The 19029-nt window shown below is 46.1% G+C and overlaps 2 protein-coding genes across 2 annotated transcripts in view; one reads left to right on the top strand and one right to left on the bottom strand.

Moving 5' to 3' along the window:
• LOC307015447 (VPS10 domain-containing receptor SorCS1-like) overlaps positions 1-19029 on the top strand; it is a 259336-nt gene that overhangs the window by 196156 nt on the left and 44151 nt on the right. The window contains exon 11 of the mRNA XM_079644071.1: positions 2275-2351. Coding sequence (XP_079500197.1) covers positions 2275-2351 — 77 coding nt within the window. The remainder of the gene's footprint in view (positions 1-2274; positions 2352-19029) is intronic.
• Positions 9879-12528, bottom strand: LOC307015235 (general transcription factor II-I repeat domain-containing protein 2-like). The gene is made up of 2 exons (XM_079643734.1): positions 10662-12528; positions 9879-10543 (listed from the first exon to the last, which is right to left on the bottom strand). The coding sequence occupies exon 1, from the start codon at positions 12489-12491 to the stop codon at positions 10680-10682; it is 1812 nt and encodes a 603-aa protein (XP_079499860.1). The 5' UTR covers positions 12492-12528; the 3' UTR covers positions 9879-10543; positions 10662-10679.

A 19029-nucleotide genomic window follows, 5' to 3' on the forward strand; every position in this document is an offset into this window, starting at 1 on the left:
AAAAAGGTATTAGGGATTTTGGATTAAAAAAAATGGTGTGATTTAGTGGGATCTCTAATATTATTGAATCTATAAATTATGGGGGAAAAGCTGGTATTGTTTTGTATTGAACTTGGAAAATATGCATGCAAACCCTGAACCTAGCCCCACTTCTTATTCCAACCATTAAAGAGCCTGTGACACAAGTTTCCCCCATCATCCAAACCCATCAATTTGAGTAAATATTGTCCCCTTGAAAACCGTTACTGACTGATTTTGGATATTTGTACTTTGATAACCATTAATCTGCCCTTCAATGTTGACCATTTCCTGGATCTTCTCGGGGATTCTTCAAGTCCCGCCAAATTATGTGTGACGTCATTGCGGGCAGAGCGCTCCAGCTGCACCGTTCAGGATCCCAGCATCTGCATGTAAACGCACAATGGCGTACACAGCAGCAAGCGATGACAGCGATGACAGTTTCATTTTGAACGTGTCTGAAGGATTGGTTTATGTTGTATCTGTTAGAAGTTTAGGAATTAGGTGCGTCAATATGGGCGATCATACGGTCATGTAGCCAGTGGTGGGCTGGGACTAAAATCATCCCGGGACTCCTGACCGGCCCACTTCGGTACCGCTAGTAAATTGTCAACGGGGGAGTGGGGGATGTGCTAGTGACTTATCCGACCGGCCCACTCGGTACCGGACCATCGGGATTCGTCCCGATGGCCAGTCCGACACTGCACCCAGCCCAGCCCACGTAAACTGTCAACGGGGGGAGCCTCGCTGCGGGGAAACGGTAGACCTAGTGTCCCGATCGGAGTGGGAATAATAATAATAATAATAATCCGTGCATTTTATCCATTAATTTCCCCAACATTGTGGTAAAAAAAACACACGTTCAATCCATGTTGGTGTACTACAACTACAAAAAGCATCGGTTTGTTTTCTCATCAGGAAATGCAGACTGGCTCAAACAATCATCATCCTCAAGATCATTTAATGTATCATATTTTCGCCGAATTGACATGAAAGCACTAATAAATGTAGTTTCATCCACTTGAGTTTACAACTACAAAAATAATCGATTTGTTTTTATATCACATCCTACGGGAGGAAATTCAGCAGCTCTCACTACCGATTTTTAATCCTAATTTAATCATCATCTTCACCACGATCATTTATGTTTATGTTCGCCGAATTGACATGAAAGCACTGAGAAATATGAATATACTGTAGTCAACTTCATTAAAACGTTATTAACGTGCCTAAACTCAGTAATTCACCATTTCTACGCATGACAACACACTTTGTCCGTGTTTGGTTCTCTCGCCGCACAGTGAAGCGTTCCCGCATTGACGTCACTTCCGGCTTCCCCCAAAACTTCAAAATGAGTCGAAGGAATTTCCCCGCGATGTTCAAAATTATTGATATTTATCGGAACGGTATCGCACCTTCTTTTTTAAACTGACGGTTCGAGATGACTAGTAGCCCAATATGTCATTGCACAACAGTTGTTGGGATGCTGTCACAGGCTCTTTAAGGACGGTAAGGAAAAATGTAATTATATTACATTATGGCTCTTATTCTGGTAGTTTTCGCTATTGTTTCCACCACTTACTTACCCAACAACTTCAAGTGAATTGTGGGGAAACAGCAACATTAGACACTGCCAGACCAGCAGCGTAAGGAGCACACACAAGCACAAGTAAGTAGCACAAGTAGCAAAAATAACCCTAACCCTAAGTTTGTCTTGATATGGACATAACCTTAATAACAACCTATACCTGTGGTGTGTTTCACATGCACCTCAGTTCTGCAGTAAGTTGTGAAGATCAGCCACTGGAGGCAAGAAAGATTGAGATTTTAAACTGGATTTTGCTCCTTCTCTAAATATATGGATTGTTAAGCAAACTGTTTCTTAGGGAGGGGGACGACTGAAACACTTACATTACTTTCCTGCCTCATGTTTAACCACCTGGCACCAATTACAGGCTAAATTACAACAATTACAGCAGTCTGCACTGCATTAGGACAGTTTGTCTTAGGTCAGAACTGCTGAAAGATGAAAACAGTAATCTGGATTTATTGGTTGATTTAGGGGTTTTGGACAAATGTCGTACTACATAGTGAATCTCCTGGAGCCGTGTAATTACAGCCTCAGTCTGCAGCTGCAGGCTGGATGCCCTTGCAGTATTACCACTGCTGTTTTAAAGGCTCTTTAAAAATGTTTTGGATTTTATTTGATTTCAAGTGGAATTAATTTCCTCTGTCTGCATTTTTCTTCATCTCCAGGAACCATCGGCGCAGAGCTCACCTCCACCAACGTTAGTGTTTACGTCGCCTCAGATGCAGGAAACACATGGAGACAGGTGAGGGTGCTTTTTTTATTGGAATAATAATTCAAATCCTATGACGCTACAGCTGTTTTGCATAATATTTATAATTTATAATATGGTGAAAAAGTTATTTGAAATGTTTAAACTTCAAATCTGCTCTGACATTTCAGATGGACATGGTTTACTGACATCGGAGTGCTTCTGTTGTTAGGAGGATCATGATCGTAGTAGTTGATGTTTTCCCTGTTTTATTTTTAAGTTTGAAGTGTTCTCCCCCTGTGTTATGTCTGTCTTTTACTTCCTATCTTTGTGTATTTTCCCATCTGTTTTGATTTTTTGTTCTGGTCCTATTAGGGCCACCTCTTCAATTTAGTTTGATCCATTCATTTGTTCTCCTTGTATTGAATTTCTGGTTGTTGTTTAGTTGTTAGCGAATACTTGTATGATGCTCAACAGGAAGTTCTGTTCAGCTGTGTTTGTCTTGCCTTGCCTTGTCCAGCCTAATCAAATTATAATTATTTGTTGTTCCTTTCAGTGCATTAGGGTCCACCGAACTCTACAAAACAATACATATTTGTACATTTTAAGTGTATATTAATACATATATGCATTTATACTTTTAATTCAGTTCATTCCTATTTATTTTTAGTGCCAATTGGATCCTGGTAAGACCAAGCCCCACGAAGTGTGCTGGACATTGAATCAAATGTTTGCAGTGGCCAAACAGTGGTACTACAACTTAGTGTCAGTTCGAGACGTCATTAGAGGTTTCTCAAAACTCAAATTTCCCCTCCTCGACTACTATCCTCGACTCCTCTCCCCAAGACTTGGTGCCGCCCACATGAGATGCGAGCGGAGGACTGAGGAGGGGAACCGAGGAGAGAGGAGTGGAAGCAGCAGGCGGTTAGAGAAATGAGAACTCCTCTCCTCTGAGCGGTCATTTTAAAGAGACGTCCATTAATGATGACAGGAGGCACAGCAGCACTCTGATGGACAGATGTGTTCATGACAATTCATTGACATTGTGGTATAATGAGACAATAACAGCCTACAGATGCGAAAAAATATACACACACATATATAAAATATAAATATATACAATTTCAGAATCAAACCAGTATGAGAGCACTCTCATAATAACGTAACACAATCAGAGACTGGATATATCCCCCCCCACCCACCCCCCCTCTCTGGTCGCTGAAATGGGGAATTGAAATTACGGGCCAAAAGTTGTACAAATATTAAAAGTAAGCATAGGACACCAAACCAACTGAGACCCGTCTGTCCGCCGCATCTACGCACTGTACAACACGCACCTACACACTGTACCACCATACTTGCCAACCCTCCCGATTTTCGCGGGAGACTCCCGAAGATTTCACTGCCCTCTCCCGGTTTCCTCCCGGGGTTGTATTTCTCCCGCATCCCCCCCCCCCCCCCCCCCCGGTTTTGAAATGCTCCCGATTTCTGAGGTCTCAAACACCTACACACTGTACCACACACACCTACTGCTCCTAAAGCATAATCAGGCTACAGCCGTTGTGTATTTTATTATGTGAATCACTAAATGGTTTTAGAAAAATATCGACTCTTTGTTTGTAGATATCTACTAAACTACAGCATACAAATACAGAAAGTAATGTAGTAGGCCTGTTATACTGAGTGATATATATTTTACACACTGCTCTGCTTTCTGCACAGACCTCACAGCTGTTCTCACTGTAAACATCGCGTTGCGATGAAAACAGTTACTAATATAATATCCAAGGGATGCATGCAGAGCTGTCATTGGCTGAGATAAGTCCGGCCGTGCGTCACGCCTCCACTGTTCCCGGAAGCGTCTATCGTTATTCCAACCCGGTTTAGATTTAACCACGCCTAGCGTCATAGACTTCATCTTCGGCAGTTATAGCCATAGCCATAGCGGTAAAGCAGGAATAGTTGTTTTTTGTCTCACTGGTCTTTTATCATCTCAGCTGGTGTAAGTATTGGCATTATTTAATGATACTATTTTATATATATAAACACACACTTATATGTACTCACACATGTATTTATTCATTTATACACACAGATGTTTACTGGTGTTTTATCATCTCAGCTGGTGGAAGTATACATTATTTAATGATAGTATTTTATATATATATAGGCCTACACACATTTATTCATTTATAAACATATATATATATAAACACACACTTATATGTACTCAGACATGTATTTATTCATTTATACAGATGTTTACTGGTGTTTTATCATCTCAGCTGGTGTAAGTATTAGCATTATTTAATGATACTGTAGCGTTCGCGGCTCCGCCGCACGGGTGGCTAACTACTTACATGAGGAGGACACGATGGCTGTAATTTATCCGGGTTTTATTACCCTACAAACAGACTAAACCCCGGGGTTGGAAGACTGCCCAAAACAACAAAGATAGGTAGCGGTATTGTCTCTTAGCTCTCTCAGGATCCCTCACTAGCTCTCCCGCCGTAGCTTGACCCTCTTCCGGTCACTTGTAAAACCCCACCCCCTTTTTCTCGCCGCCCTATCCGGCTAACTAGGGCAACGTCTTCCCCCCAACAATCCCCTTGTGAGTCTCTCCCAGTTCAGCACTGCAGGGTCGCTACATTGCCCCCCCCGGTAATTCCTCGTCCCCGAGGTAGAGCAACACTTTGAAAGCGAACCGGCATCCGTCGCTCCCTCTGCGACCTCCTTACTCCATGATTCACTTGTGGAGTAGTATTCCGTGGCACTATTGCTCCCAGCGGGGTCACCACCTCCCCTTGAAGGACATCCAGTGGCTGCATCGGTGGGTCTCTCCTTCGGCGGGGGGGCCCGCGCCGTGCTCTAGTAGGGGTCACAGGAAAGGCTGGCTGTTGGTCCCCTTTGTAAGGTGCCATCCTATCCCGGTGCAGTACCACTGTGCGCCCTCTGGGAACCAGTTTGACCCTATAAACCACCTCCCCCACTCTCTCGACCACGTAGCAAGGGCCAACCCATGTGCTATCCAGCTTGGGGCAACGGCCCTTCACTCTCTTTGGTCCACACACCCAGGCAAGGTCCCCAGCCTGGAAATCCTGACCTTTGACGTGCACGTCATATACCCGCTTTTGGCGGACACCTGCCTGTTGAGACTGGTTTCTGGCGAAGCTGTGGGCCTTTTCTAGACGATCCTGCAGCCGCCTGGCATACTCCGGACCAGCCAAGGCATCAGGTGCATCCGGAGGCCGTCCATACATCAACTCCGGTGGCGTTCTGAGCTCCCGGCCCAACATCAACAACGCCGGAGTACAGCCGGTTGAGTCTTGGACTGCACTGCGGTAAGCCATGAGGATGAGGGGTATCTGCAGGTCCCAGTCACTTTGATCCGGGGCAGTGGTGAGGGCCAGCTGAGCACCCAAGGTCCTCATGAACCGTTCCACTAAACCGTCGCTTTGTGGGTGAAGTGGGGTGGTCCTAGTTTTCTTAATGCCAAGCTGGCTACACATTGCTGCGAAAACCTGTGACTCAAAGTTCCGTCCTTGGTCGGAATGAAGCTCAGAGGGGGTGCCAAAGCGGCTGAACATCCCTTGCACCAAGGCCTCTGCTACGGTGGTTGCCTCTTGGTCAGGCAGGGGATACGCTTCCGGCCATTTTGTGAAGTAGTCAATGGCGACTAGCACATACCGATTCCCTCCAGTAGTACGGGGGAGTGGCCCCAGTATATCGACGGCTACTCGGTCCATCGGTGCCCCCACACAATGTTGCTGCAAGGGTGCACGGGACTGGCCCTGGGGTCCTTTACGAGCCGTACAGGCATCACAGCGGCGGCAGTAGTCCTCAACATCCCTCCGGCTCAGGCCCCAATAGAATGTCTGTCTTAGTCGCCGCAACGTCTTTGTTACTCCGAAGTGTCCAACTCCAGGGGATCCATGATGCACCTGGAGCACTTCTTTGCGGAGGTCTTTAGGTACAACGACTTGCCAGCGTTCCTCTCCGGTGGCGGGTTCCCGCCAGCACCTCTTCAGGACTCCTTCCTGGAGTTCCACTCCCGGCCATTGAGACCAGAGTCCTCGGACGGTGGCAGAGAGGGCAACCACCTCATCCCAAGGCGGCCGCACGTCGGACTCCAGCCATCCCATGACCATTTTAAGGTCAGGGTCTTCAAGCTGCATCTCTCTCCACCTATTCGCATTGTTGGGTAAGAGGGCCCGACAGACCACCATCCCCGGGTTCAGGTTCACCGCTCATCAGCACGGTCACAGTGGGAACAACCTGGGGCGCACGGCCGGCGAGAGAGACTGTCTGCGTTCGTGTGAATTTCTCCAGCCCTATGTTGTATGGTGAACTGAAAAGCCTGGAGCTGTTCGATCCACCTTGCTACTTGTCCTTCCGGTTCCTTAAAGGACATAAGCCACTTCAACGCAGCATGGTCGGTTCTGATGATGAATGGGAGGCCACAGAGGACATGCTTGAAATGCCCCACAGCATCAATCACCGCCAGCAGTTCTTTGCGAGTTACACAGTAGTTCTTCTCCGGTTTATCAAGGGTGCGACTGTGATACGCAACAACCCGCTCTCCTTCTGGGGTTTACTGCGAGAGTACAGCGCCAATGCCCGTGTTGCTGGCATCCGTGTCAAGGAGGAATGGCAGCTCTGGGTTAGGGGCAACCAGCACCGGGTCTTCGCATAATACGCGCTTCAGCTGTTGGAACGCTGCATCCTGGTCAGGTCCCCACTTAAAGGGTGTGTCCTTGCGCATCAAGCTGAACATAGGCGCAGCGACCGTCGAGAATCCCGCCACAAAACGCCGGTAGTAGGACGCTAATCCTAAAAAGGACCTCAGCTGGTGGATATCTGTGGGGGTGGGCCAGTCCCGGACGGCTCCAACCTTGTCCGGTTCCGTCCTGATGCCGGCTCCACTGACTCGGTGCCCCAGGAAGGAGACCTCACGTCGCAGCAACATGCACTTCCCAGGATGAAGCTTTAGGCCTGCACCCTTGATCCGCTCTAAAACCTCCCTCAGGTTCTCGAGCGCGGAGTCAAAGCTGGGTCCATGTGCGAGGAGATCATCCAAGTAGATGAGACAACGCTCCGGGGGCACACCAGCGAGGACCCTCTCCATTAGCCTTTCGAATGTTGCTGGGGCATTACACAACCCGAATGGCATGGTTGTAAACTGCCACAGGCCACGTCCTGTGGTGAAGGCAGTCTTGGCTTTGTCCTCTGGGGCCATGGCCACCTGCCAATAACCGCTCCGGAGGTCCAAAGAGGAAAACCATGCAGAGCCGGCCACATAGTCAAGAGACTCATCTATCCGAGGCGGTGGATAGGAGTCTTTTACAGTCTTGTCGTTCAACGGCCGATAGTCGACACAAAACCTCCAGCCTCCGGCCTTTCTTGGGGCCATTACGACTGAGGAAGCCCAGGGGCTTTCTGAAGGTTCGATAATGCCAGCCTCTTTCATCTCTTGTATCATTTGGTTAGCAGCTGCTTGGCGGGCGTAGGGGACTCGCCTAGGCCGTTGCCGGATTGGCTGTGCGTCCCCTGTGTCGATAGAGTGCTGGACCAAGTGTGTGCAGCCTACATCGTTGGGGTGGGTGGAAAAACTGTGTCGATACTTATACAAAAGGTCCCAGAGCTTATCCTGTTGATCTGAGGTCAGGCCCTCCCGATTCTCCTCCCAAAGGTCTGCGACCGTTGAATTCGCTGCAGCTTCCATTTCAGCCTCGGGGGTTACAGTTGCGGTCTGTACAATGGCCGGTACCGGTGGCTGGCCGTGTACCACCGAGTCTGATGGTGGGTGGTTTTCATCCAGTGGGGGAATAGGGCTCTCTGCGAAAGGGGGCCCCCACTGTGGAGGATCCAGCCAACCTGGTGGGTCTCCCTGCACTACAACGTCCCCGGCGCCCTCCTTGAGGAAGGGGATAGACTCCCCGCCTGGAAAGGTAATAGCTTGTGCTTTAAAATCCAATGTTGCTCTTGCCCTAAACAGAAAGTCTTGTCCAATCACACAGTTCTCTCTGAGTTTTGCAACCCAGACCGGTTGCCGCACTGAATATGCTCCTACTTGGATGTGTGCTTCACACCTCCCCAGCATGGGAGCCTCTCCCCCGGTGATGGTAATGAGAGGGACCTCGGTGGCTTGGGGTTGAGTTCCGGCTGGCAGGAGATCCGGGTGTAGAACAGTTGCAGTGGAGCCTGAGTCCAGCAGGGCATGGGTCCCTTGACCATTGACCAGTACAGGTATTCTGCAGCAGTCTGTGGGGAAGGTGTCAAGGGAGCAAAGGGCGTGAGCAGAGGGGATGTGGAGTATTCTAATCACCGGTTGAGTGTCACAGTCTCTGGGGGGCAAGGGTTGGCTCGGTCGACTCCCCTCTACACCGAGCCCCGCCCGTTTCCCGGCGCTGAACCCTCCGGAGCGGTGACAGGAGCTGGACAAAAGCGCCATGTATGGCCTTTTTGGTGGCAATTATAGCAGGCTTGACTCTGTCGACCCTCTGGGGGCAACGGTGGGCTCTCTGTGCCGAGCGGAGGAGGGTTGGGTCTAGGAGGCTTATACGTTTGAGCCTTAGGTCGTGTCAATGTCTGCGTGGAGCCATTTTCAAAACCCTCCAGGAAGATGTCCTCCACCACCAGTGCTTTCTCTAGAGCTGCTCCCAAGGTCTGTGGGTCTGCGAGCCGGACTTGCTGCCGTAATGGGATGGGCTGCAGGCCACGGATGAATGCCTCCTTCGTTAGCACCAAGCGGGTTGCATCATCGAAATCGGGGAATCCCCTTTGAGCCAGGTAGCGCAGTTCCGCTGCAAAAACTCCTAGCTTCTCTCCAGGACCCCGCATCCGCTCATTAAACCTCTGCCGCATCACAACTGCAGGGGCAGTGTTTCCAAAACGTCTCTCCAGTGCTCTGGAAATAGCTAGTGGGTTCTCAAGATCAGCAGCAGTCACATCAAGTAGTACTTTTCTAGCTTCACCCTCCAGGGCGGATATTAAATGGACTGCTCTCTTTGCAGGGGACCAGCCATTCGCAGTCGCTAGGAGGTTGAACTGGGCCCAGTACGTTTCCCATGAAGTGAGCCCATCATAGCGTCCGACCTTTAGCTGGCCTTCCCTGGGGAAAGGTGTCGGTCCCTGCACATTCATCAATGCCGTGGTGAGGGCGGTGGTCAGAGCAGCTACCACATCGCTGGTTTGGCTATTGGTAGTAGAGGGACTAGCCGAGCCCGCAGTCAGGGAGCTACCTTGGCCGAGTCCATCGGCGGTGTAGGTATTTGCTTTGGGGCATGTACTTGGGTGGGGGGTTGTTGTTGGGCATGGGACATCAACAGTGATATGAGCATCCTTAACGTTAGCAGGTTCGGAGCTCACACTGGCATTGTCAGTAGCATGGTTAGAATTTACATTGCAATAGGGCTCATGAGGTTTAGCCCCAACATCTTGTGCTTCCCCTCCCCTCATGGATTTAATGTCACTTTTTGAGTTATTGAGAACATTTCCCAAAGCACGCTCCATTGCAATGCTCATTTTCTGCATAAAACGTTCCTCTAGACCAGGGGTCCCCAAACTTTTTCCAGTGAGGGCCACATAACTTTTCCCTTCTCTGATGGGGGGCCGGGTCAGTTTGTAACAGAAAAAGTGTGACGATCGCAGTGGTGCCTAAATGTAAGAATTTATTGTTTTCCAAAAAGCCACACATAAGCAAATATGAATAACCCTTTCTGAGATCAAATAACCCCCTCTGTGTTCTTCACAGAAAAATTTAACTCAGGAAATATATAATAACACTATTTATGAAATCAATAAAAATCAAATAACCCTCTCTGGGTTCTTCACAGAAAAAAAGTCAGGAAATATGTAATAACAGTATTATGAAATCAATAATACCCAAATAACCCTCTCTGGGTTCTTCACAGAAAAAGAGTCAGGAAATATGTAATAACAGTATTATGAATACCCAAATAACCCTCTCTGGGTTCTTCACAGAAAAAAAGTCAGGAAATATGTAATAACAGTATTATGAATACCCAAATAACCCTCTCTGGGTTCTTCACAGAAACAATGCTTCTATTGTGCTGTGCACAATCTTGGTAAAAGTTCAGCTTCAGTTGTCACAGCAAAATCTCTTAAATGACTCATATGAGCAGTCTCTCAAAGTTCTTGTGTTCTTTCCTTATAGTCCAGTTGTGTAAGTTCCAGTATTATAGCCTAGTAGACACCAGTGTTTGCTCTCTCTCATCAACTTCCCCCTGAAAAACACAAAGCAAGCAGGCTGAGAAACCAAACTAAGTGATACAGCACCTACACAGCACAATACATTTCAATACAAGTATGGTTGTGGAGATGGATTTTTTATAGTGAGCTTACCTATGTACTGTATGTTCATCAGTGTGAACTGTGGGCCTGCATCTGGCTGGTGAGAAGTTCAATGTCAGGTTCCATTCTAGTCACAGCCAGTCTCAAACACTGATGCAGATGTTCATCTGTCAATCTTGATCTCCTCTGAGTTTTCAGGTGTTTCATGCGTGAAAAGGTTTGCTCGCAGATATACGTGCTGCCAAAAACTGTGGACATCTTCATTGCGTGTTTTTTTATGTTAGGGTACGTGTCTTGAGGGAGGGCGGCATAGAAGTCAATGAGACTGGTGGGCTTGAATGAGTCTTTCAGAACATCACAGCTCTGTAACTCGGCCAGCTCAAACTGATAAGAAGGCTGGGCTTCATCGATGTCGGCAACAAAGGGGTTCTGGAAAAGACGGATTTCTTTTGCATGAACATGTAGTTCACGGAATCGCACACCGAACTCCGCCTTCAGCATTTCTAGTGCTTCCACACACTTTTCAGCTGGGAACGGGACCGCTGGTTTCTCTGCAGAAAGCTTTTGGGTAGCAGGGAGATGGGTGAAGTTGTGCTTTTTCACTTGCTCCAAAAGCAGCGCTTGTTTCACCTCAAATGCTTTTATGTGGGAATACATGTCGCAAATGAGTTTCCCCTGGCCTTGTAGCTGCAAGTTAAGGCCGTTCAGCAGTTCTGTCACGTCTGTAAAAAATGCGAGGTGCCATTTCCATTCTGGGTCGATCAGCTCTGGGACCGTTTTGCCTTTTGAATGAAGAAATGCGTTAATTTCAGGTAGCAGCTCGTAAAAACGCCTCAAAACTCTGCCGCGGCTCAGCCATCGGATCTCTGTGTAGTATAATACATCTCCGTGCACAGACTCCAGGTCAGACAGGAATTGTTGGAACTGCCTGTGTTTAAGTCCATTTGCTCTGATGAAGTTTATGCATGATACCACCACCTTCATGACAGAATCCCACTTCAACACTTTGCAGCACAGTGCTTGCTGGTGAATTAGGCAGTGCACTTGTAGCGGGGCGGTGAGACCCCGCTCTTCCATCTCCCGGTTCATGCGTCCTATCAGACCCCGAGTCGCGCCCACCATACTCGGAGCCCCGTCAGTCGTGATGCTGGCAAGCTTTGCCCAGTCCAGATCCAACTCTTCGATGGTTTGACATACTTTGCCGAAAATATCCTCCCCCGTCGTAGTGCCTTTCAGACTTTGGAGGGCTGCCAGCTCCTCGCACATGTCAAAATGTGCGCTAACTCCACGAATAAAAATAAGAAGCTGCGCTGTGTCTTGCACGTCCGTGCTCTCATCAAGTGCTAATGAAAAAAAGTCAAATTCTTTTGTCTTCTGCTGCAGCTGGGCATATACATTACCCCCAATTTCTTCAACGCGTCTGGTGATTGTACTCGAAGACAGACTCACGGCATTAAAAACATCTTTCTTCTCGGGACACACCTCCTCCACGACAATATTCAGACATTTCTTGACAAACTCTCCCTCAGTGAAAGGTTTACCGCAGCTTGCTATCAGTTGAGCAACACGGAGGCTGGCACGAACAGATGAATGGTTCAGCTGAGTTTGGCGTACAAATGTAGTCTGCTGAGCTAACAGTCCACTTTTTAGCTTTGCTAGTTTGTCTGCTCGCATTTGGCCTCGCAAGCTATCATACTTGTCTTTGTGATGGGATTCATAATGTCGGCGCAGATTGTATTCTTTGAATACCGCCACGGCCTCTTGACAGATGAGACAAACAGCCTTTTCTTTGCATTGAACAAAAAAATAATCGTGTGTCCACTGCAGGTTAAATACCCTGCATTCTGAATCAATTTTTCTCTTACCTAACCTTTTTGCCATTATTCCGTTCTGGGGGGGGGGGTAGGTTCACGTTTTATGATTAGGGCAAAGACAGTGAGGTCGTTAGCAACATTTTTTTAGCGTCATAATTCAATTCAAATGAGCTTTATTGGCATGAGGAAACATTTCAGGGATTCAGTCGGGGAGGCTCACTTCACCCAGTTCTATGCGTGCATTGGTCTCGATCGCGTGGCCCGACTGAAAAAATAATAATGCGGGGGGGGGGGGGGGAGGGGGGGAGGTAATGCGTCTCTGATATTGGAAATTGTTCAAGGGGCCGGGTCAAATGTGGAGGCGGGCCGTATCCGGCCCGCGGGCCGTAGTTTGGGGACCACTGCTCTAGACTTTCTGTAATGTCTTTCTCCAACTCCGGGATAGATTTTTGTTGGCCACCCCATTTACTTGCCGTTATGGCTCTGTCCAACTCCGGGATAGATTTTGGTTGGGCATCCACCGGAGCCGGTCCACACGTGTCTTTGTTTACATCTGCTCTTTCAGTCAGCAATCCGGTGGCTGCAGCAAACTTAACCGGACTTCCTTTTATTTCCTCCGGAAGGTCCGTCAGCAGTGTAGCAAGGGGTGAGTAGGTTGTTTTTTTTCCCTTTCTCCTTACCACCTGTGCATCGCTGGTTGGCTTCCTCCGTGGTGTTTCTGGGGGGGTGTATGGGGCATATAAGTCCGTGTTCTCACCGTGTTCAGCCATTTCGGTCCTCCGGCGGTGGCTAGCGATGCTAGCGTAGTTAGCCAACTGTAGTGCGGGGACTGGGGGCTGGGGAGATCCCACTTCTGACACCAATGTAGCGTTCGCGGCTCCGCCGCACGGGTGGCTAACTACTTAAATGAGGAGGACACGATGGCTGTAATTTATCCGGGTTTTATTACCCTACAAACAGACTAAACCCCGGGGTTGGAAGACTGCCCAAAACAACAAAGATAGGTAGCGGTATTGTCTCTTAGCTCTCTCAGGATCCCTCACTAGCTCTCCCGCCGTAGCTTGACCCTCTTCCGGTCACTTGTAAAACCCCACCCCCTTTTTCTCCCCGCCCTATCCGGCTAACTAGGGCAACGTCTTCCCCCCAACAATCCCCTTGTGAGTCTCTCCCAGTTCAGCACTGCAGGGTCGCTACAATACTATTTTATATATATATAGGCCTACCCACATTTATTCATTTATAAACATATATATATATATTAATGTTAAAATAGACATTTATAACATATTATAAATGTCTATAAAATATTAAATAAATGTTAACATGTTACATGACAAACAAAAAAACGAAACATTATATATAGGCTATATATACATATGTTTGCTAATGTATCCCTCTTATATCCATCATGAATTAATATTAAATGATGAATTAACATTACCTCAGCACTGCATAAGTGTGGTCGTCAGTCATATTGACAAAGATATTGTATATTATGCATACAGTCTATGATATTATGCAGCGTTTATAAGGACGGTATTTTGCTTGTCAGATTCATTTGTCAGATTCAGATTTCGCGGGTGTGCCGTGTCTACGTAGAGCTACGTCGATCCTTGCGTAATGCGGAAGTGGGCGTGGTTAAATCTAAACTGGGTTGGAATAACGATAGACGCTTCCCGGAAATGCATCCGTGGAGGAGCCGTGGAGGACCCATCAGTGTCTCAGGTCGGTTAAATGAAATCCTTGCTTCCCTCACTTGCGTCGTTTCCCTCTGTTTAGTCTCTCCCTCCAGGGAAGCATGGAGGGATGCAAGGAAACCACGAGAAGCAGGGAAATTAGTTTTAAGAGCAATAGGACGTCCTTTCCTCCGGAGCGTCACGTGAAGCGACGTCCGTTTGTGATGACGCCGCACAGCTGTTCGTCTGACAGCAGCTCTGTCCCCGTTATTTTCACAAACACCCCTGCCACACATTTACTGACACAAACATTTGTGTCATCTGTTGTAGACCCCAATAAATAAAATCAAATAAGAACTCATTCTCAAAAAAGATAAACGCCATTCTTAAAGTGAATAAACGAACAATAGTTTGATTAATATTGATTAGAGTGCACAATAGAAATAAAATAATTGAGAGAAGAAAAATATATATATTTTTGGAACAGCAGCCATTACCAGCAAAGGTCTAGATAGCCTTGGACTAATACTACGGAGGAATAAAAGACGCCACACACTTGCATTGTAGTTCACATGACACTGACTGGATCCCCTCCGACGAGTGAGCCAGCAATGATCCCTTTATTAGAACCAGCTGTGTGATTGACAGATTGACAGATATGACGTCAGCATTAGAGCATTCAAGAGATGAATTATTCACAACAGTTCAACACCCCCACTTGATCTTATTCTGACAACCTTTGACATACATTTACACTTTTTTTTTCTTTTCTTCATTTTAACCTTCAACACCAAAAATGAAATACAAACTTTTCAATCATGACCTTTGTTACAGGCTTGGTTAAAATATCAGCTACCATTTCTTTTGTTGGGCAGTATTCAAAAATAATGTTTCCATCACTAACTGCAGATCGAACAAAATGATATTTGATGTCAACATGTTTACACCTTTGACGACACACATGATTCTTTGATAGTGCAATTTGGTTGTCCTCAAAGATTGTCACTGGTGCATAATCATTTCCACTGTCCATTCCTTTTAATAACTGCACAAGATAAAAACGTTCCTGTGTAGCAGCTGCCAATGCCATATATTCTGCTTCACATGTGGATAAAGCAACTGTAGGCTGTTTCTTAGATTTCCAGGAAATAACAGGTCCTGTCTGACATAGACTAAAACAGTACCCAGTTGTGCTCCGTCTGTCATTTTGATCTGCTGCCCAATCAGCATCACAATATGCAACACGTTTTAGTTTTGAATCACTTCTCTTGTAACACAACTCCTGGTCTACAGTTCCCTTCAAGTATCTTAACACATGTTTTGCTGTTACCAAATGCTGTTCTTTTGGTTCGGATAAGTGTTGAGACAACTTACTGACAATAAAACTTAGATCAGGTCTAGTATGTCATTACATAAATCAAGCTGCCTACCACTTCACGATACCTCTTTTGATCAACAGATTCACCTTCATTGTCAAATTGTTGTTTATACTCACATGGAGTCGATCTTGCCTTGCAGTCAGACATGTCAAACCTTTGCAATATTTTCATGATGTACCGTTTCTGGTTCATCTTTATTTCACCATCTGTCTGTGTGAAATCAATGCCTAGAAAGTTCTTAAGTTTGCCAAGATCTTTCATCTTAAATTTGGCTCCCAAAATGTATTTTACATTTTGGATTGTTTGACTGTTGCTTTCTGCAATGATAAGATCATCAACCCAGATTATCAAAATAATCCTTTCACCTTTAGATGTTAGTTTACTGTAAACACAATGGTCAGCCGGATTTTGAATAAAACCATTTTCACTTAGATAATCATGGAGCATTTTATTCCAATTCCGTCCTGATTGTTTCAGACCATACAGTGATTTGTTAAGTTTACAGACCAGTTTCTCCCCCTTCTCTGACTTAACCTCAAATCCTTCAGGTTGTTCCATAAACAACTCACAGTCTATAGGAGCATGTAAATATGCCGTTTTAACATCCATTTGATGCAACTCTAAATCATGTTGCACTGCGATTTGCATTAGACTACGTACAGATGTCATATTTGCAGTTGGAGAAAAGGTTTCTTTATAATCAATACCAGACACTTGACTATAGCCTTTTGCTACATACCTGGCTTTGTATGTTTTAACTGGGTTCTCTTTCACTGTGTAAACCCATCTGCCCCCCACTGCATGTTTACCTCCTGGCAGTGTGGTCAGGGTAAATGTGTCATTTTCCCTTAGTGAATCCATTTCCTCCTCCATAGCTTTAGCCCATAATTGAGAATTTGGTGATGTCATAGCCTCCTTCAATGTTTGGGGCACATCTCAAATAACTCTATAACAGTAATCAAGGGTTAGTTCTCCTTGATCATCAGATTCGACTTTACACTCATAATCCTTCAAATATTGAGGAGGTTTTCTTTCCCGTTGTGGATAAGATGTTCTCTGGAAATATTGAGGAGGTTTTCTTTCCCTTTGCGGATAAGATGTCCTCTGGCTACTTTGGCCTTCACCTGTCTGAATGTTATCACAAATCTCAGTCTCATTTTCCTGTGACTCTTTTGGAATTACATTTGCCTTTTCAATTTTTGGTAGGTGGTTTACATCTCTCCTCATACTGAAATCTTCATCATCCGTTTCCTTCTCTGTTTGAGTCTGACTCTCAATGACACTCTTGGTGATGAATTTGACAAACCTATTTTTGAGTACTTTTCCTGTGTCAGGATAAAACAGCAAATAAGCAGGGCTGTTCTTATCATAGCCTACAAAAATACACTTTTTCAGATCTTGAATCCAACTTTTTCTTGTTTTGCTTGTAAGCATAGCATGGTGACCCAAATGTTCTCATTTTTGAAAGGTTAGGCTTCTTTCCTGTCAACATGTAGTATGGAGTCTGTCCTACACGTTTGTTGTAACACCTATTTCGAATGACAGCAGCAAATTTCCACAACTCTTTTGGTAGGTTACTCCCAATTAGCATGCATCTTGCCATTTCAAACAATGTTCTCCAATTTCTCTCAGCTGTCCCATTTTGATGGGGTGAATAAGGAGCTGAGGTCTCATGTCTGATGGCATTTCTACTTAGCAATGACTGAAATTGACCAGAAGTATACTCAGTACCATTATCAGATCTAATATATTTGATTTTTCCATAAGGTGAAACGTCAGCAATGTACTTCTCGGTAACCTTGACTGTGTCACACTTAAATAAAAAAAAATAGACAAAAACTGCTCCTGAATAGTCATCAGTAAATGCTAATGTGTATCTGAACCCATCTTTAGCTGTAGGATCTATAGGTCCAGACAAATCTGTGTGTACAAGCTGCAGTGCGGCCTTTGCCCTTTCCTCTGGCTCTGTGCTCCTGCTCTGAGCAAATTTACCTTTTGTGCACACTTCACATGTCAAATTAGATGTATCAGTTTTGCCTTTAATTGTCATACCCTCTGTGACTTTTTGCAATTTCAACACATCTTCGTAGTTACAGTGACCTAGAATTTCGTGCCATGTTTTGATATCATAACACCCATGACATTCATCAACATTTTCATCATTAACTGTGTTTAAATAAAACAATCTATCATACACCTTAATATCAAATGTCGTACCGTTCTCGTGAATGAGCTTGTTCTGTCCTTCTTTGAATACGACCGTGGCTCCATTGGTCATCGCTGCTTTAACCGAGAAAATGTCTTGGGGAAAGGATGGGACTTACAGCGCCCCCGTCAGCATTGTCTCCACCTCTCGACCCGTATTGTCTTTCAGCCAAACTTTGGCTGCACCTCTCTTCAGCGCTATGCCAGAGGCCCTCACTCCATCAGCCAACTCCAGGACATGTTTTCGTGGCTCGAAACTCTCGTCAAAGTCTTTGAATTTGTTCATGTCAGTCACTATGTGCGATGTAGCACCGGTGTCGACCATAAGTCCTCTTTGCTTCAGTCCATCGCCCGGGTCGCTGTCCACCTGTCGCTCGCAGGCCTTGAAAGAATGTGTGGTGGTGGTCGTGGTCCTCTTCATCCATGGCCTGTTTTACGTTGTCTCGTCGTCTTCTCCGCCTGCAGTTTGCATCTCTGTGCGTGGAACTCCTGCAAAAACGGCACCACTGTCTCTGTTGGCCATGTGACCCTTCTAGCCGCAAGTATAACAGGTCTATAACAAGTCTTTGCCTCTTACTTTCATCACGCTGTCATCAACTGAGCTCCCACTGAACTTCTCAGTGCTCTCGTAGCTCCTTAGCTTGGTCTTGAACTCGGCGAAGGTGATCCTCTCATCACTTTGTGTAGTGTGGATAGAAAACGGCTTAAATGACGCTGGCAGCCCCTTCAGAATCATAGCTATCAATAAACCGTCACTCAAAATCTCTTCTGCATTCCTCAGTGCTGTGGTAGCAGTCTCTGCTCGTAAAATATAGTCTGTGATGCTTTCATTAGCATATTTCTGGAGAGACGTAAGCTCTGTATACAAGCTGATCACACGCGGTTTTCCTGTACCTGCGTAGTGATCCCTCAGAATCTTCAACGCCTTTCTCCCATCGTCCGCTGCATCTTTCATGACCAGAGACAAACTTGTATCGTCCAACAATTGAATAAGTTCAGCGTAGACTTCTTCATTTTTATCAGCGTCTTCTGCGGCTCTTACCGCAGCTGCTTCTGCGTCCTCTTCGCCTCCGCCACTGTCAGGCTCTTTCAATATGGTGCTTTTCAGCCCTTGTAGACGCAGGTGGCCAAGAAACTTTGTTTCTCACAACTCATAGTTTTTCTCATCTCCGTCAAAGCACAAAAGATTCCATCGGTTTCCAAAATCCTTTCTGGGCCCATAACCTGTTGGTGCAGCAGCCATTACCAGCAAAGGTCTAGATAGCCTTGGACTAATACTACGGAGGAATAAAAGACGCCACACACTTGCATTGTAGTTCACATGAAACTGACTGAATCCCCTCCG

The sequence above is a fragment of the Notothenia rossii genome, assembly GCF_949606895.1.
Source record: "Notothenia rossii genome assembly, chromosome: 1".
Classification (NCBI taxonomy): Eukaryota; Metazoa; Chordata; class Actinopteri; order Perciformes; family Nototheniidae; genus Notothenia; species Notothenia rossii.

Bases quoted from the DNA above. Each gene is read 5' to 3' on its own strand.
- LOC307015235 (XM_079643734.1), bottom strand. From the start codon at position 12,491: ATGGCAAAAAGGTTAGGTAAGAGAAAAATTGATTCAGAATGCAGGGTA.